At 43.1% G+C, this 20889-nt stretch overlaps 1 protein-coding gene across 1 annotated transcript in view; it reads right to left on the bottom strand.

Moving 5' to 3' along the window:
- Positions 1-20889, bottom strand: part of TGFB2 (transforming growth factor beta 2) — a 404063-nt gene that overhangs the window by 28605 nt on the left and 354569 nt on the right. Inside the window, exons 3-5 of the mRNA XM_078649791.1 lie at positions 8858-8990; positions 1608-1718; positions 254-431 (exon numbers count right to left, since the gene is read on the bottom strand). Of these exons, the coding sequence (XP_078505917.1) occupies positions 254-431; positions 1608-1718; positions 8858-8990 (422 nt within the window). The remainder of the gene's footprint in view (positions 1-253; positions 432-1607; positions 1719-8857; positions 8991-20889) is intronic.

Genomic DNA, 20889 nt, shown 5'->3' with positions numbered 1-20889 from the left:
TCCCAAGGAGAAATATGTGATTCATTAATACAGACATGCATCCTTTTAATATGTAATAGAAATATGTAATGGCAGAGTCCTATATACATCAGACTGGCTCTTGAATTATCATATCAGAATATGCAGTAACACAATTTCATCTTCTTTATCTATGAGTCAATTACAAGATCCAAATACTCCCTTGCAAGATTGCCAATCAACTGTTACTTACATTAAAACATTTATGATCTACAAGTTTTAAAAATGGGTTTACCTAAAGCAATAGGCAGCATCTAGTGCGCGCTTCTTCCGCCGGCTGTGCTGTTGTGAATCATGTCTGTAAGAGGGTAACAACATCAGAAGAAGGTGTGGGGTCTTTCCACTGTGCTTTTTCTTATTCGACCTTAATGTTTTTAGATCCCCACTAGTAAATATTATGTTGTCATCAATACCTTGAGAATAAAACAAGATAAACATTGAGTTGCCTTATGTAGATACATCAAGCTTGAGATCGCTTGCATACACAACCATGCCAATGCTAGTAAGTCCAAAACAAACCATAAAATTCCCAAACTATGATTAGATCTGCAATGTATAACTTGTACACCATAACTGCCAAATACAACCCTCATGAGCTCACCCATAGTGTGACAGATCACAAGTGACATATATCATCTCACAGGTGTTGTCATTTGATGTTACCCTTAACATTATCAGTGATGCAATTGTGGCTAAAGTATGATTTCTTTACTTGCATATGATTTGTTATTTAATGAAGTTGTGCTCTGATGTTTTTTCTTATTGGCATACATGTGAGGATTTAAGCATTGCACTTTGTGTGCAAGTTATAGTTTGCATGGTTGGTGTGCGAGTTAAACATAACTAAAAAGATTTAAGAGTATTTTGGGTTTTAGTTCATAACAGTAACAGTACTTTAACTGTCATGTTTTGCCTGAATTTCAAAGGTTGTTTTAAACACACATCAATATCTCAAGAGTAAAAGAAACCATAACTATATTTTAACTGAGCTTTCCAGTGATTTTTTTAAAAGTTACATATGCATGCCTCTTGTTCTGCCCAATCCCTGCTGTGTACTTTGACCGGGACCCAACTCCTGCACATGTCCAACTTCAGCAGAACTCAACCTATAGCCCTGAGCAGAATGGAAATGGGTGCAAACTCATGACAAAACCCTGCATGGACCTCACCCCAACATGTGCCCAGCAGCCACTGTGCCTGGCTTTTGGCCATTAACAGTTATGGTTGGTTGGAAAATGTAATCATTACTTTTGCCTTGAGAATGACTTCCACAGGAGTTGGAAGGCATGAGCTGCCAAATAAAAACCAAACCTCTGGAGTACCTACAGAAACATTAAGGTGGGTTTGCTTGCTAGTATGTGGGCACCTTTGACAATTGGTGGGTGTGGGTGGAAAAGCACAGCAGCTGCAGAAGATATATAGACTCCAAAACAGTAATTATAAAAGTTTCTAGATATTAGAAACTATATATAAGCAATCAAAAAATGTAATCTAGATCTTGCACATACAGTGGTGTTTGTTTCATTCACTGAACAAAACCAGGATCCCACTAAATGATGACATTAAACACCAGAATTAATCAGTTTTACCTGCAAATCTTGTTTCCAATTCCTCACTCTTGTTAGGGATGATATAATTATTGGAAGGCACAAATGTACAGCAAGGACAATGTAAACTTATTTTGAATCCAAGGTTTCTGTCTGCAAGGCAAGAAAATGGGAATGATAAGTCCATGTGAACAAATGTGTTTTGTCATGAAGGAATAATAATTACCACAAAAAACATGCAACATTCATTAAGAAAGAAACACAAATGACAAACAATCTGTACATCACTGGTATTTGCTTAACACTTTATGACTTCAAATTCCAACAGTTTGTAAATATTACTTCTCAAAAACATAATAGGGGAGGGAGGAGGAAACAAGGGCATGTATCTGACCTAGAAAGAGGGCGCTGTTGTGGGGATACTGACCCTGTAATTAAAAAACAGAATGGAAAAGTAACAAATGAGCCAAAGTAGACAGGACCTAGGGTGAGAAATAGGGAGGGGAAGATAAACATGGGGCTACATACTGAAAAAAATAAAAAGCATCAAGAAAGAGAGAATAAAATAATCTCAAAGCAGTGAGGTACATGCCATTATCTCCTCCGTGTTGTGATTTGCCACTTATTTTCTTACCATGTAAGGTTGGCAGCATAGTAACCCTACCAAAGCTAATCTGACATCGATTTAAAGGTTGCTTCTGTATTTATATGTATTTATAAAAGAATACGAAGTAACAAATAAATATTGTAACATACCATTGTTGAGCCATCCATTAAAAACCATGAAATTGCAGTGGGTCCCAACAATTGTTTTGTTTATGCTCTAGACAGTGCTTGCACAGTCTCGAAATATAAACTTTTGTATATACTTTGCGGGCTTCAGCCTGCCCCTAGGCCTTCCATTTGGTGGATCCATCATGGCTCTCTTAATCTTTCTCCCCATTTGTCCATGGCATGTATGTATCATGCCTCTTCCTGTGTTTAGCCCTCCCAGAGAGCAGAGACCAATTACAACTATCCATCCACTCCTCCCATTTGATGACCATTTTAGGAACTTATTTTTTCTTTGTTTAAGAACCCACCTCAGGAACGGTCATGTTTTCACTTGCTCTGAGTGCCGCACCATTTTTTATAAATAGGCCTAGAAATCATGTTCTTATCTGGTTTCTTGTCCTTTCCTCCAATCCCCCTCCTCCCGCTGTCACTTTCTCTATTCTGCGTCCCGTGTCTGCTTGCCCTGTTCTTTCTGACCATCGTGAAACTGCTCGTCCCCACTCTGCATTTTTTCTTATTCCGTCCCCCAATCACCCTACACCCGCTGTTGCTTGCTCCCTCCCACGTCCTATGGCTGATGGCCCTGTGCTTTTCCAACCGTAAAGTAACAGGCCTGTAAATCATGTTCTTATCTTGTTGTTCAAGCAACGGCATGCTTTTCAATTACCAGGAGAGCATTCACAAGGAGAGAGCCAGAAAGTCAGCAATCACCTCCATGGTTCTCAATTGCCTTGCAAGTTCACGTGACCACTTTGTTTCAGCTGCAATTCACTCGCTCATTCTCACCCCCTCTACATCCTTTGAGATAGTTACAAAAAACAGGAACACAACATAACAAGCTTTCTGGTTACTAATAAAACAGACTGGGAAGGGCTTGTTTCGGTTCACTGGATGGTCACTGTAAGCGTTTTGTGGTTTAGAATACAGCACACAGTACATAAGCAAGAACATGGTTTGTTATGTAGCAGAATTACAGATTAAAAGCAAATGATCAGTAAAAGGCTTGTTGCAAGATAAAATAAATAAAGGCATTTTCAACAGATAGCGCCCCACCTTTGAGATGTAGATTTGGTAAATGTTGATGCCAGCACCCAAGTACAGTCACATTACTCAGATTTTGAAAACTGCAAAATACCAGGGTCACCAAGGAGACACTTTGCTCATGTACAGTATCTAAGCCTTGTGAGAACCACGATAACAACAGTGGTAAAAAATAATAAAATACTATTATATAACACATTAAGGCTAATATATCTAAGTACAGCAAGAATTTATTACCATTACACAAAGTAACAGTACTCATTATATCAACCTCAGAACATCCAAAGGCTGAGTTAGCCCAGCCAGGAACCAGCCACGTTATCCAGTGATAACAATATAGTGACCTAATGAGATGGCTTACAACTATCTTGAAATGGCCTCTAGGTTGTCATTGTAAATACAGTCCACTGACAGGAAGGGAGGTATGGTCAGACTATACCATGTTTATGTTAAGTCAGATAGGCACAACAGTGACCCACAAAACATCATGCAGTAGGAAGAGGGAATAGATGTAATAAAGGATTCCTGAATTTGAATTTTTTGCATGCAATGATCTCTGCATTTTGATTTGTTGCCCATGCTACTTCTAGTCAGTTGGATAGCTCAGTGGGCAGAGTGCTTGCAGTAGGCATTCCTGTGTAACATGGAAGTCATAAGTATGAATTGCACTGAACCAGATGGTACCTTCTGTTCTTGAAAGGTAAACAAAATAAGTAGCATGATGACACTAGGTAATTTAGGCAGCACTTGTTAAAATGAATTGATACATTTCATACTGTGTTTTGCTCTCTATCAAATGGTAAATTTAAACTGGGATGTCTTGTTCATGTATGCTCGTGATTACAAAAAAGAGTAATGGCGCATTAGGTGCGGGCACTTGGGTGCTGCAGCTGCCTGGGGAACACCTACCATTGTTGTATTCCGCTTTGGTGTCCGTATATAGGTTTTCCTAAAACATGCCCTTACATAGGCACAATTCGCATTCCCCTTATACAGGCATAAGATCCCAGTCCTTATTTAGGCATTAGCCATGCTATCCAAATACAGGCATGGTCACCTACATCCGTCCAACCAATGTCACAACGAGTTTTTAGAAACTAGACCCTGAAGCTCTTGGGAGTTTCCCTAGCACAGGATTATTGATTTCTCCGAGAACTCATTTATTATGCATGAACCACTATTCCCTAAGGGTTCAATCCTGACGTCTTCCTCTGCCCGACTTTACGTCAATATTAACATTCCAAGGCACCTACCAGGTATACATATACCTTCCCTTTCCCAAGCAGGTTAGAGGAGACCTCGACTTTAGAGGAGCCCGTATCCCGGCCTGACGCACTGACGAGAGACGCTGTCATCCCTGCTCGCAGAGAATCCAGCTTTGTGTTCTGACTCCCTTCGCGGGGTTTTAGAGTTCGAGACCCGGAAAGAGATTCCCACCTCTCTCATTCTAAAGGTATGGAGCTGACTAGAACCTAGAGGGACTCTTGGCATACCACTCTATATTGTACTATGCAATCTATCGACTAGACCGTCTATAGAATACAGCACCTACTGCTTACCTTGTACTACACTTAGGTTAGGTACACTGAGGTAGACCTAGTTAGAGATGTATGTATATGAATATGTTTCATAACTAGAAGAAAATGCTTGAGCAATACTATTTCTATTTTTGTGCTTACGCTGTACATAATCTATCTCGCATACTGTCTTTCGATTGTAACAGCACATATCTCTTACACGAGAAACAAGACTGTTCAATAAATCCTTTTATTGAAACACCCATCTGCTCTTTCTGTGTAACTCTGAAGAAACTAAACATGCACGATTAGCTGAGTGAAACTGATATACGTTGTTTCCAAGATTATGAGAGTGTTCCGATTCTAAAAGGAAACAAAGTTGTCATGCTTATGCGGGTGCCAGAAACTACTCCTGTCTTGTTTACAAAGAGTTTCTAGTGGCCTCTGAGCTAGCTGGCACAAAGTAATTAAGTTTAATATACTCGATAGGGGCATACCGACCTCAGTCCTATACCAAGCCTATAGTGTATATTATTCCAATGCGCAGAGCCTATTAGGGAAATAGGAACTACACTACACCTTCTAGCCATGCAATGCTGAAATACATTGACAAAATCAGTAGCTCTCGCATATCCAAAACCGATTGGCTTTGCCAATGCTTGTTTTATGCTTCAGTGACTGAATGAAAGCAACAGCAGGAGCCTCTTACACTGCTTTTTATGCTCCCACTGCTCCTCAAATTTAACAATAGAGGCTTAAATACAGAGATTGTAGACAAAGATTTGAGATATTTATACCCATGTGTGCCTTCAGTTGGAGGGAGGGATAGTTTTCCACTCCCTCATGAGGCCTCTGCTGTTGCAGACCCACAGTCTGAGCTGGAGCTGTATACTTGCTCACACTATCAATCTGTGAAAAAGCATGAGCACTGGGGTTTCACATATGCCTGCAACAAAAGTACCGGCTGCTACACAGAGTTTGTGACAACTTGTTGACAATTCGGTTACTGGCTGAGGAGGGTGACACCCTACTCAAGCACCAACCACGATCTCTGTCAGGGTGAAACACAAGGAAATTCCAAATTAACCTGTGCTCAACTCTCTGGTAGTTTGGCACAAACAAACAGTCAGGTTTAACTTAGAGGGAATGTATAAAGTATTTATGCTGCACTTCAAACAATAATAATGTGAAAATACAATGGAAGAGAAATCCCACAACAATTTAGATAAAATAGATTAAAAATGTAATACATTAGTTGAGAGCAAAAATACAACAATACAATCAGTAGAACTGGTGAAATGCAATTTCAAGGTTTTGGGTAAAAATAGCACCTAGAAGCATTAAGCTCCAACTGTGCTTTTCTGGTCACACCGGATCAGGACAAAGTCACAATTTCAGGCCAACTACAATGGAGCATGTGCCAGATACAGGGGTCAAGTTAGGCTATCTGAAGAAAATTTCCCCTTAAATCCTGGTTTGAGGAACATTGCAAAATCCCAATTCAAGAATGTGTTGTGCAGTGGTGGTTCAGAGTAGCTGTGAGACAATGATGCGGAGTCCTATGTTGTCATCCAGGATGCCGTTGATGAGGGGCTTGCGATGCAAAGTTCTGCGTCAAAGATGCATCTCCCACCAGTTTTTCCAAAGAAGCAGCAGAGCTGCGATGCAGAGTCCTGCATCATCATCGAGGATGGCATTGACAAAGGGCTTGTAATGCGAAGCACTGCATCCATAACGCATCATGCAGTAGCATTTCTAAGGAGGCTGCAGGATGAAATGCAGAGTTCAGAAATGGGTAGTGCTGCAGCTGCTACTCAGTGGGGCTGAGAGTATTTGCATCAGGATGTTTCGTTACCAACCACAGAACCACAGCTGGGCTAGCAGAGCACCTTCAGGCCCACTTCCAAGGGTCCAGACCTAGGGAGGCAACATTTGGGGGTAGAACTCACAGTAGATCTAGATGTTGGGTTCAAGGAAATTGGAGCCTTTTCTGTCACCTGAGTCTCTGATCAGGAGCCCAGCCAACTACCCCTTGAAGTCCATCTAGAGATCCTGGGTTCAAGATGCATGTCCAGTCCTCTCAGACAGCAGGGCAGCAGAGTAGCACAGCAGTACGTCTGAGTCTTACACAGGTCCAAATATGCATTGAAGAGTAGTATCTGAGGGTCCAATATGTATACCTGGTGCCCACTTTGAAGTAGGGTAAGTTTTTTAGAGAATTAGCTTTGAAGTCCTTGAAGTTTACTGCGTCCCCAGTCCTTGCCCCAATCTGGCTACATGAACAATGTAGTGGTGACAAGTCCTTTGTGTGACGCTAGGGCACAGCCTATTAATTTGCAAGTGGAGCTGTACTCAGCTCTGCCCCCAATCCTGACTGTTGATGGCCCAATCCAAGTACCCCTATTCCCTCTGTTGTGTGGCTATCTGGAAGGAATAAACAAAGTCAAACTGTCAGCTACACCCAGTCATGTGACCCAGGAACAGGCTGTAGGTGCCAAATGTTTGGGACAAGAAATACCAACTTTCTAAAAGTGTAATTTTCAGAATTGTGACTTTGAATCTGACTTTACTAATAAAGAGGGCTTTAATTTATAATTCGTTAGACACCAAACTCGACATTCCCACCTGCTCTCAAGTAAAAGTTATCACTTAATAAATATAATAATGTAGCACAATGTTAGCCTAAGGGGAGAGGTAGGCCTTGCAGTAGTGAAAAACGAATTTAAGAGCTTTTAACTACCAGGGCATGTAAAAGTTAAAAGTACATGTCCAACTTTTTAAATACATTGAACTCTGCCCTATGGGCTGTTTAGGGCCTACCCTAGGCATGATGTATATGTATTAAAAAGGAAGGTTTAGGCCTGGCTGAAGGTTTATTTTACTAGGTCAAAATGGCAGCTTTAAACTGCACAAACAGGCTGTAATGGCTGGCCTGCGACATGTTTCAAAGGCTACTTAAGTGGGTGGCAAAATTAGTGCTGCAGGCCACTAATCCCCTCAGTTCTTGTTTTCCAGCATCAATGCTTATAGGTCTTAGGAAAATAGCACCAACTTTAAGTGGGAAAACTACCATAGAATCTTATGCTGAAAAATAACAAATGTAAGTGGCTAGATGCACAACTATATGTCAAAGAAGAGGCACCTTGACAAACAAATATGTGGCCATTGATTTTATTTTTGTATTTTATAAATTGGTACTTTTGTGAAGCCACATGTTCCATATAGGCAGCTATGTTGCACTGCACCCTCTATTGCTCTCTTAGCAATGAACATGCCACAGTAGAAGCTTCTGAAAGGCAGTCTTCCCATCTAGGCTCTAACTATGCTGAACTCTCTTATCCCCCTGTTAAAGTGGCACTGTTTAGACTGCAGATCGGCTGTATAGAAGGCCCTTAATGGCACACAGTATATTAAAGTCCAGCCACATTGTGTAGTGCTGGCAAATGTCACAATGTTGCAAAAGTAAAATCATTTTTTATTTTACTATTTATCTAGCAATGTGTTAAAATATGTATAACATGGGGGACATGTTACAGAAAAGAGGTTAAATCATTACCTAAACAAGAGTTATACTGTGCAATGTCAGCCTAAGGAGCATGAAAGTGTGGTTCAGATAAAATTGTTACTTCTTTCTCATTTTATCTATTTTAAGTTAGGCTCAACATACATTTTTTTGACTTCATCTCACTTCCTGTTAATTAACTAAGTTGATTTTGAACTTCAAATCAATGCTGCATGCAGTACACCAGATGTCTTGATTAATGGTTCATCATATTAAAACATCAGCTTAACATAATAATGTAGAATGACAGCCACTGTTCTCCCGGTGGTTCAATGCTGGAGCTAAATTCCAAACCATGAGACTATCAAGCACTGTGATCTGTGTGCCAGCACTTCAATTTGAGGAGAATCTACAGATAAGATGCATATAAGCCTGTGGGAGGAAATAGTCCTGTGTACCTCTGTGATGGAGCCACTCCTTGATGGCTTCTGTGACATCGAAAGAGAGCCATTCACCCTCAGCTCGCGTTTTCACCACTTTGCTATCAATGTAGCGTTGTGTAGGTGACGCTAAACCTTTGGACGTTAAAACCTGTGAGGTATAAGCACAAACATATTTGTTATATTTTGGTCCCAAAAATACCTCAATAATTACATCTTGGCTCTAGAAACAAATTAACATAGAAAACATCTTTTCATGAAAATATTTTCGTCCGTCTGCTGAAAACCAACATACAGATATTTAAAGGTCAACACAATTATAGAGCAATACTTTAAGACGTATATATGAAGCCATATATTTATCTAGCTCCTCTAAATTGGTCCTGTATAGCATTTGGAAATTAAAATGTAATGCATCAATAAAAATAGAGATATACACAAATGTGAACCACATAAAGCTATGGATATGTGGTATGAGCATGTCAAGCTTAATGTAAGGTCACTGACTGACATAACGGAAGTGGTACTCTTCAGGAAGAACACCTCACTATGGAACTCCAACTGGTGGCCAGCATATCTCAGGCCAACATCCTGCCCAGCAATCCAAGCCAAGAACCTAGGAATAGTGGTGGAGAGCTAACTCTCGAGGGCCAACCAAGTCAACACAATCACCTGTGTCCACACCCTTAATATCCTCAAACAAATCTTCAAGTGGCTCCTGATCAGTACACGCTGAACCATCATCTAGGCCCTCATTATTATTTATTGCATTTGTATGGCGCAACAGCTACCCTGAGGGTTTCCCGGCACCATGGATCTGTATTACTGACAAGAAAGCAGGGGACAATTATTGATCAAACTGCCATGATTTCACTCCCTTGCGAAAGCGTAGATAACAGGGTTCTAGCCGTAGTTGAAGGGGGAGTGAATTCCACAGTACAGGTGCCATATAGGCAAAGGAACGGCCGCCCAGTCGAGCTCTTTTTACCCTGGGAACAATGAATTTCGCCTGGTTCATTGAGCGTAAGTTCCACGAGGGTAGATATTTCTGTACCATTTTACAAAGATACTCCGGGGCTGCCCCTGAGCTGATTTTATACATATAGCACAGTGCTTTGAACTTTACTCTGCTAGCCACTCTCAGCCAGTGCAGTTTTTTTAGATGTTCTGTCATACTCGTGCGTCCTGGGAGATTGAGAAGTATTCTGGCCGCGGAGTTCTGAACTACTTGAAGTCGGTTCAGCGTGCTATTCGTAACTCCTTCCTCATCAGCAGAAAACCGGACTACCGCATTGTTCTCTATGTCGACATCCCTGCCCAACTAACCAGAAGACTTCAGAGCATGCAAAAAGAATCAGCCAGACTCACACTCAGACTGCCACTCTGCACACACATCACCTAGCAGCTCAGAGATTTCCTTTGGTCCCCTAACTAAAAATGTGCACTCTTCAAACTCCTCACATACACATACGAAGCCCCATACAATCTAGGTCACTCCTCCCTCAACAGCTGCCTCCCTCCCTCCTGACCAGACACCTCTCTGCTCGACTGGCCTCCTGCTTGCACACATTCTTGGCTTTTGCAAAGCCAGTGGTTGTACTTTCCTTGCCCCAAAGCCTGGAGCAATCGCACCATGGACATCACAGCCGCCTCCTCAATCTTTGGATTCCTCAAGAGACTAAAGCATGGCTCTTTAGATAGAGCACAGGCTCAGGCAGCTAGTTCCCTCATTTTGCTCTAGCACTTGGTTACCTTACAGAGAGACATGCACGCTCCTCAAATAATCATAAGATAACAGAATTGATGCTAACCAATCTTACAATTCATTCTCTTAAACGTTTTTGGTTTGGTAAGTTTATTTGTTTTTTAACTGCAGGCAGGACTGTTTCAAGGTGCTATAGACAGTAATAAAGCGGAGAGGAGTTCACAATCCAAAGAGTGTGACTAGGCATGTCGGTTCATAAAACTAGATGCATGACTTAAAAGTACACTTTCAGGTGTAACATGGATGTATGCCTGAAAAATGTTGCATACTATGCAAGTCACACTTATGCATGATTCAGAAATGTGTAAAAGTCAGTGACGTGTACATAGGTGTAACTTACTCATCCATAGATTACACACATAAACAAACACACACACACACACACACATAAACACCTTCACATTCTTGGGCTTCCCAATGGTTGTGGCAGAGGAGGGGATGTGAGGCAAATTCCATTAAAATGAGGGAAACACCCATTCAGCCTTAACTTAGTGACTATTTACAAACATTAGTAAATATTTGTCCCCTGATCTCCAGAAGCAAATTCTGCTGGAAGTGTGAGAAAGGAAATATTGTTTTATGTGGGTAAAAGGGGGGCAGATAGCTAGAAAATACATGTTGCGAAAATAATTTTAAAGGGAAAAGGAAAAGCAATTTCAAAGGTTGTTATTATTTATATATATATTTTTAGCTCAAAACCTTTGGGTGTAAAATATGCATAGATATGTTCAGTTAAACAGTGTTTTGTAAATAGTGACCTAATGATGTTTTTCTGACATTCATTCCACATATCCGAAGGGATGACAGACGTTGCCAAGTGGATTATGAACAGTCGCCTGAAACTGAACTCGGACAAGACGGAAGTCCTCATCCTGGGATCCGCACCCTGCGCCTGGGATGACTCCTGGTGGCCCACCGCCCTGGGCAGCGCACGCAAACCCACAGACCACGCACGTAACCTGGGCTTCATCCTGGACTCATCCCTCTCCATGACCAGACAAGTCAATGCCGTCCCCTCGTCGTGCTTCAACATCCTGCACATGCTACGCAAGATCTTCCGATGGATCCCCACCGAGACTAGGAAGACGGTCACCCAGGCCCTCGTCACCAGCCGTCTGGACTACGGCAACTCCCTCTACGCCGGAACCACCGCCAAACTCCAGAAGAGACTCCAGCGGATCCAGAACACCTCAGCACGACTCATCCTGGACATCCCCCGCCGCAGCCACATCTCCGGACACCTGAGAGACCTGCACTGGCTCCCGGTCAACAAGAGAATCACCTTCCGTCTCCTCACCCACGCACACAAAGCCCTACACAACCAAGGCCCAGGATACCTCAACAGCCGTCTCAACTTCTACGCTCCCACGCGCCAGCTCCGATAGACCAGCCACGCCCTCGCCGCCGTCCCCCGCATCCGAAGAACCACCACAGGAGGAAGGTCCTTCTCCTACCTGGCCGCCAAGACTTGGAACTCGCTTCCGACCCACCTCCGCCTGACCCAAGACCACCTCGCCTTCAGGAAGCAGCTCAAGACCTGGCTGTTCGAACAGTAGCGGACCCCCTCCCCCCAGCGCCTTGAGACCCTCCGGGTGAGTAGTGCGCTATATAAATGATATGATTGATTGAGTGATTGATATACAAGTAGATTTTTGTGAGCTTAAATGAGTGTGATTTACACTTATTAGAGTGTAACCTATGCACAACATCAGCTCGTCTTGATTTCGTAAATTCGCCTCAATTTGTTCAAACCATCTGCAGTAGTAAAACTTCTGACAGTATGGAAAATGGCATCGAATTTCTTAGCGGACAACCTGACAGAGAAAGCTATTTTGGTCTCCATGGAATTAAAAGCATAGAGCCTTAAAGGGGAATGGGGAGAGTACTTCACGGTGGACAAACATTTTCAAATCAAATTGATGAACCCAGTGGGTCTGGCATCTATGGGGAGACTGGGGGGTGGGGGAGCACAGGCAAAATATTATAAAAAATAAATAAAACTTACCTAACGCATTGTCCTCACTCCGGACCTCTTCTTTGCAGGAACTCGAACTGGATGTTGGAACTCTCTTGCCCAATCCTGGTGCTGCTCACATGCAACATGTGGTACAAAAAGGGGGTGGTGATGGACGGAGCATCTGAACCAATCAAACACTCTGAACTGGGGTGGCAGAGTGGGCTAAAGAACGGTGATGGATTAAACCCAGATCTGTTGACTGGGTGTGAGTGTTTGATTGGTTCAGATGCTCCGTCCATCACCACCCCCTTTTGTACCACATGCAGCATGTGAGCAGCACCCTGAATGGAGGGAGTGGCCTCACTTGACGCTCCATATTGCACTAGAGACCTGCCTTAATCTAAGCCCAGCTGTCTTGAGACAGCTGGGTTAAGAGGTTTAAAGTGTGCATTTGTGGCTGGCTGTCGCAAGAAAGCTAGCCAAAAAGGTGTAGGCAGCAATGTTTTCAGACCTCTGGCTAGGCAAAGTTTAATTTACCCTGCCTGCCAACAGCAATGAATTCCTGCCACAGGATAGGCCGGCAGATGATGGGTGGTCTGACAACTGGAAGACTTGGCTTGAAACCTTAGCATAAAATAATTGTGCTGCCCATTGCCAGGGGAGTGGGCGTAAGGTATCGGTAGGGAATGGTGGGAGTGCTATCAAAAATATTTGCAACGGAAAAGGTCTCACATTTAAATGCAACACCTTTTGCATTGCATGGCACGCTGAATGTAAGCAGAGCACGTCATGCCGGCAGTGAGAGAAGCTCATTAAAGCAAACAGTGCTTATACAACTAAATAACACGTACCATGGAACAACCGAAGTAAAGGGGCTAGTAGTCATGGGAGATTATGAAGGAGGACAAGGCGGTACTAAGGAGGGACTTACATGCCTATTAAGGAATCAGAAGCCAGCATTTAGCAAGGACACTGACACAAGCCAATGACAAATATGGGTGGAGAGTGGGCGGGGTTTCTCTTCCATACTCCACTACAGCAGTCTCGCTCAGCAGCGCATGCGCGCTGACTCAGGCTTGACCTAAAAACTGTCTAAAAGCAAAAATATGTTTTGTTCTCAAAATACACACATTGCCATAGTAGTCCCTAGCACTAGGAAACTACCTTATGTGTGAATGTCATCCTTGTGAATGACCAGAATGCTGTCATTTACAGGGAACTTAGCCAATGGCTGGAGTAGGCTGACCCACTGCCCCATGCTGTTTGCTGAAGTGGGAGAAAGAAAAATACGAATGACGCAGCCAACAAATGAAAAGACCTGGCTGAAAGCCCCAATAAATGAGTGCATTTTATATACATAATTTTAGTAAATTCAAAAGATCTTTTCCATTGCCAAACCTAAAAAGAAATATGAACTAATAAGAAGAACATGGGTGAAACAAATTGCATCAAGTGCCCGCAATACCCGGATTTCCTTTTGTTTCAGGCTTTCAGTCAGCCTAGTCATTAGGATGGCTTCTTCTGTCAGTTGAATGGCAAACTTCAAATGAGGTCACTAGTGTGGGATCGTTTCTTTCCCTAATTTGTTTTAAGTTTATGACATCATCCAGATTTGGATCTAAACATCAGAATGCTTTTCAGGGAATAGTGTTATTGCAACAGGGTTTTCTTGTTAGGATCAGTTTCCAAATTTACATTACATTAACATAGATTACATGAAATATATTTACATTTAAGGCATAGTGAGATGAAGTGATTTGCTCAAAATTACATTTTTTTCAGTCCAATGTCATTAGATCCCAGGTCTATAGGCATGTTTAAAGCATAATGACAGATAATTCCTTATCTTAACTTCAGAATACTTAAAATGAGGGTGATGTATTATCTACAAAAAACTCAAAATTTGATAAAGTTCTGGATTACTCCAATCATAAAGTTATATCCAGCAAAGCTGAATACAGCGGCAAAATGTGATCATAGAATTGCTAGGGCCAAGTTCCACAATGTACTGAAACTGCATAGAGAAAGCACAATCATTTTGAACAAGCGAGGCAAAAGTTGTGGATTATACAGTAATTACCAGCCACACTGGGACCATAATTCCCAGAAAAATAACACATCTTTCAGATTTGACTGCCAAGAGGAAATTGAAGGCTACAATTGAGCAACCAATAATACCTAGAAAAATACCAAACACCTGCTTGGCACAGCCCCAGCTGAATAATCTAAACCTGTAGAAATCACGCGTTTACAATCTACCCAACAAAAAACAAACACTTGCCATGAGGAGAAGTGTGGCTCAATGGTTAGAGCGGCAGACCCTGATGCAGAGGTCTAGCCCGGTACCAGGGTTCAATTCCCCGCTTTGGCGGGTCTTGGGCTCAAAATTCCACGGACCTGATAATTCTCGCCTCGGTGCCTATTCCAATCATGGAGTCCCACGCTGCAACTCTGGGCAATAGCTTGCTTAATCTCCACAACGGCCCCCACAACGCTAAGGATGCCTGGCCTCCACCTTGGGGGTGCCCAGGAGTGGACACCTCACAGGGAAAGCCAGGATGGGTTCCACAGCGGTATTCGTACAAGCGCCTTGAGACCCTTGCGGGTGAATAGTGCGCTATACAAGTATCAATTTACATTTACATTTACAGATTACTCAAAATAAAAGGGTGGAGCAGACACATATTGGAGAAAAACAAGGATGTGTTACGAACAAAGAACACAAAAATGCAGTAGACGTGACAAATGACGATTGCAGCCAATAGTGCAATCAAATCAATGGAGTATGATGCAATTAGATTAATCTACAGACAATATCACAGCTATGAACTGTTAAGCCACAGATTTATACACATGCATTGGACGGATGTATGCCACAATACTGTGTATTTAATATTAATTTGCAAAGATATTGCATTTATGATATTTACCACCAACATAGTGCAAGTTAAACTTATACAGGGGACTCTAGATTTTCTGAATTTCACATCTAGTTACCTTAATAATATGTTGGTAGTCGATATGATATCTTTGCAAGCTAATATTAAAACCATGTTATAGTAATATAACATCACTTGCAATCACCATTAAAGCACCTACTGCTCCAATGAAGAGAGAACTCCATGCTCTAGTTTACTCTAAAGACTTCCAAGAATAGCCCAAGTACCTAAGAACATGAAGTCAATCAGTGCACATATTTTCCCGAGTGACCAATCAGCACTGACATTGAATATTTAGTTATCAATGACAAACATCTACTCATTCCTCACATCAGCCCCCGAAAATCACTATGCGATGTCAAATACATGACTTTTACGTATACTTATTTTGACAAAAGTGGTTCTCCACTGTCCAACCTGAAGCATCTGTGCTGTTGGCATGACTTTTTTTGTCAACCATATACTTTTGATACCATGTTGCATGCATGAGTGTGTGGCTTGGTTTGGTACATTATTTTCTGTTCCCCATGTGATCTATAATTTTTTTATGTTATTGATCTATTGCTCCTGACATTGTTTGACACCGCCCCTTATCAGGAGTGATGCCTATCCTTTATTGTTTTTTACTTTTGTTACTATTGATTTTTATTTATCTTTGATCTATTGTAAAGTGCTCTGATACCCGCAAGGGTCATGTTCACACTATAAAAAACTTTCTAAATAAATAAAGGGAGTGTGGGCTCCTGTTAGCTGGCAATGCTTACTTAGTCAACGGTATACTTTTGAATTTCTGGTTGTGAGTGTGATGGTGCAGTTGAGGGATGAGTAATGAGACTATTAATGAGTTGTTGAGGAAGTATTCCTGTTCCATCTTTATTGCCTTGGAACCTTGTTGCATACATGAGAGTAAATGACAGCTCTCTCATGTTCTGTTCAAGCTTCATTTATGCAAATCCTTAATTAAAAAGTCAGCATGGGGTGGAACATGGCCACCCAGGTTATGTTCTTCTAGGAATCATTTTTTTCCATACCAGTCTCAGAAATAGGAAGCAAAATAGTAATATTCAAAAACGTACCTAATGTCCTACCATTGTAAACATATGTTGTTAGAAATTGGGTTCTTGGTTGGCTAGGGTGTGCCCCTAAGACAGGCAAAATCCACTACTCTAGTCATGGCAAGGGTGTAACACACCCAGGATAACCCCTGCTCACACTCTTGGTAGCTTGGCAGAGCATTCAGGCTTATCCCAGAGGCAATGTGTAAAGCATTTGCGCACCATATACTCACACCAGTGACACACTAGGCACACCACAAAAAAACATATTGGACCACAATCCCATAAATTACTGGGCCTCTAGGGCGTTTTTCTAGTTTTCACATAGGTTCATAAATCATTTGGCCAATTGGGCCACTGTCATAACATTGCAATTGAGTGCAAGCAAGTAAACACTTGTAAGTTGCTCAAGGCCACTCTGGCCCATTGTCGGACCAACACCCTCACGGGAGACCTTCCCCGATCTCCAACCTCCACTGACCTGTCGTCTCAGCTGATGCAGCACGGGCTTCCTCTTGAGGAGACTGCCTCGACTCTAGCACCCCGAGCTCTGTGGAGGGCAAAACCTCCATTGGACCAGAGCCTTCTGCCCTGGCTCTTTGAGCCGTGGCTGCCCACAACCATGCGGTGCAACCCCTCCATTTCTTAAAGGATGTGGTGGCCGGCAGAACATGGAGCGCAGACTCCATCGGCTCCGCTCTCGTCGGCCAGCCCTCTACCATGGCTGGGACCTGCCCCTCTGTGACGTGGGCATTGCTGGGCAACACAGAGGACTTCCCAGACTGGGATTCCTCACTGTCTCTGCACTGTTTGGCAGCCCGGGCCACGTAGCAAAGCCCCAGCTGCAACAAGCCAACAACGATGCAAGAACACAAGAGGGAGAGAGCTTCTGTTGCTGTAGCTCTCCCCTCCCCTTGCTCAACCTGAGCGGGGGAAAATGCAGCCCTACACACGCTGCAAGATAACAAAGAGCACCCTTTCCCAAAGCGCTAACTACACACTGCTAGCAAAGAGGGAGGGTTACCCTACCCAGTCCATGGACGACAACTGGGGTGGTACCAAGCAGAATTAGGCAGCAGGCCAGCACATCAGGGTAGTTGCAGAAAAGAGTGGCAGTCCTTCTTGTAGACCCATAGGTTACTGGTCAGCACAAAAGCAAGACAGTCCTATGGCGGTTCCGCCTGGATGCCTAACAGTTCCTTCTGGTCAGGTGTAGTCTGGAGGGCCAGCAGCGGCTGGTTCCATGTCCCACACAGTGTCTGTTTTCATGGGGTTACAGCCCCTGTACTTATAGTCTGAATTACTTTGTTCTGGGGGCACTTCAAACACTGTATGGAAGTGCACAACACCCCCATTCACATTTCAAGCCCTGGCCCCAGACACACCACAGGGGGAAGAGACATAATGGAGAAAGTAGGCACAGCCAAGGTCTCTCTCTCTCTCTCTCTCTCTCTCTCTCTCTCTCTTCTCTCTCTCTCTTCTCTCTCTCTATTCTCTCTCTCTCTCTCTCTCTCTCTCTCTCCATCTCTCTATCTCTCTCTCTCACTCTCTGTCTCTCCTCATCCAGGCAGGGCACAAAGACACATATGCACACAGAAATGCCCACTTCTATAAAGTGGCATTTCTAAAATAGTCATGACAAATTTTCTTTCACCAGTAAGCAGGATTTATCACTACAATTCCAAACATACCAAACATGGTCACGCTACCACTCTCATATCAGCCATTACCACTGAAGCACATATCAAGGAATCCCCAATGCAAACCTATGGGCAGCCTCACAGCAGTGTTACTACCAGGACATGCCACACAGTTAAGGCACATGTCCTACCTTTTAACTACACACCACCCTGCCCATAGGACTAGCTAGGGCCTACCTTACGGGTGACTTATATGTAGTAAAAGGGGAGTTTCAGACACTTAAACCACTTTGCATGCCACGTCACTGCGGCAGTAAACTGCATCCGCAGGCCCTGAAGGGGCAGAGGCCTGAGATAGGTTAGAAAGGCTACTTTGTTGGTTGGCGCAAGCAGCTCTGCAAACCCACTAGTAGCATTAAAATGTACAGGCCCTGGGTATATGGGATACCACTGTACAAGGGACTTACAGATAAATTAAATATTTCAAACAGATGTGGACCAATCTTACCAAGTTTACAAGAGAGAGCACATTCACTTCAGCACTGATCAGCAGTGGTAAGGTGCCCAGAGTCATAAAAGCAACAACTGGTCAGAAAAAATACGGGAGGAAGGCAAAACATTCTGGGATGACCCTGCAAAAAGGGCCAAGACCAACGTATGTTATGTTAGTAAAGACAGTGTATAGGTGTTTCGAAAGAGATCGAAGGTTCTCATATGTCAGGTGTGAGCAGTTCACACCGAGGGAATTTTTGCTCTTTACTTCTAATGCATACTTTTTATCCTTATCCCAATTTACTTTTGCTCTACAAGTGCCAAAAGTCAAAAAAAATCAGGGCTCAAAAGGCAGTCCTTTACTTGAGTGAACCTTAACTACAGCAAACTGGGTTTCATCATAAAACGAAGCCATCAAAAATGTGTATGCCACATATATTCATTAGCTTGCATGTTCTTCCAGCATAGCATTGAGTTTTAGCACACATTCAGTACATCACTTAGTATATTAGTAATACTTGTACAGCTGTCAACTGGCCTCTTTTCGTGTGTGACATGATCTGCCAGTAATGTTTTTAGACACCTGCATTCTGCTTGTTGGCTACTGTTTGATCACAAGTCTTGGGGCCAGATGTAGGTAGCCAAATACCGGTCGGTAACGGCCGATTTCGGCCGTTACCGACCGGTATTTGGCTTTTGACATGTAGGTGGCTCCGAATTTACAGAATCGGTATATTTACCGATTCGGTAAATTTACCACTTCGGTATTTTTCCGAATCGGTAAATATACCGATTCTGTTAATCCATATGTAGGTGCACAGTTTGCAGTGCCACAGGCCCTTAGTATTTCTTATTTTACCACCCAATCCTATTGGGTGGTAAAATACTGAATTTCAGTGTACATGCACATCTGTGCATGTACGCCCATGCCATGTGACACACAGACATGCCCTTAGGGCATGTATGCCCATGCCATGTGACACACAGACATGCCCTTAGGGCATGTATGTGTGCCACATGGCACACAAGCGTGCAATTGGGGTGCTACAGGGTGTCAAAGTGACACCCCGTTCCCCCTGCCAGGATTCGGTATTTACCGATTCTGTAAATACCGAATCGGTATTTACAGAATCGGTAAATACCAAATCGTACAGATTCGGTAATTGAAAAATAAAAATTACCTACATCTGCCTACTTCCAATTGACCTACTCTTAAATACCGAATCAGTAGGTACATCGGAATTACCTACATCTGGCCCAAAGTGCTGTTGATTAAAACTGCAGAAGTGACTGAAAACAACCATCGTCTTATGGCATGGTCAGCAGGTACGTAGCTGTACCACTGCCCGCTTCCATGTTAAAATGTGTATTGTGGAACATATACCTCTTTATATTGTAGTAATTTCTGCTATTGGGAGCATGCTGTTTGCATTTCAATTACAAGCATCCACACTCTGAATATCCTACTCAGGAACTGTCAAACTCTGTAGTAATTAGCATGGCTACTAGTTGAATCCAAGTTGTGTATGACACATTGAGCCATTTATGGCTTTAAAGCTAGTAATAGTATGAATTCTAGGTCCTGTAGTTTCACTTTTCCAATTCACAATATGGATTTAAGTATTAAGGGCCTTATTATGACTTTGGCAGTGTGGCAGCAGGCCACCATGCCAGCACCCCTCTGCCACACTGCCAAAGCCATAATGCGACCGCCCGCTGGATTCCGACTGGAATCCACGCTGGGCTATCCTGCGGCAGCTGGCCCAGGGCAGTGAAGTGCAAAGGCTCACATGTGAGCCTTATCATTGCACCACAATGGGAACACCATTGCACGTTCTTGCAGGGCATGCCCTGCAGGAACTGGGAGTGCATGCAGAAAGGGGGCACACCCTGTGCCCCCAGCATGCATCCCCTGGTGCAGAGGCACCAGGGGGCCCTATAGGGCCCCCTTTGTGTCCTCACTGCCACACTTCATGGTGGGCTCACCGCCATGTAAACTGTGGCAGTAAGGAAACTTCTAATATGATTAGTGGTGCTGAAGCAGCACTGGCAGCATATAGGGGCCTTAGACCACTTAAAGACTGCCAGGGATTGCGGATCCCTGGAAGTAACAGCGGTCCCATGGTGGTCCGACCGCCCAACTTCTTATAGGACGGTTGGACCACTGGTACAGCGGTAGCCGCACAGCCACCATGGGCTGGT

Source organism: Lissotriton helveticus, chromosome 6 (assembly GCF_964261635.1).
Source record: "Lissotriton helveticus chromosome 6, aLisHel1.1, whole genome shotgun sequence".
NCBI classification, from domain to species: Eukaryota; Metazoa; Chordata; class Amphibia; order Caudata; family Salamandridae; genus Lissotriton; species Lissotriton helveticus.
Note: the sequence above shows the minus strand (reverse complement) of the source record. Positions and strands in the feature narration are given on the sequence as shown.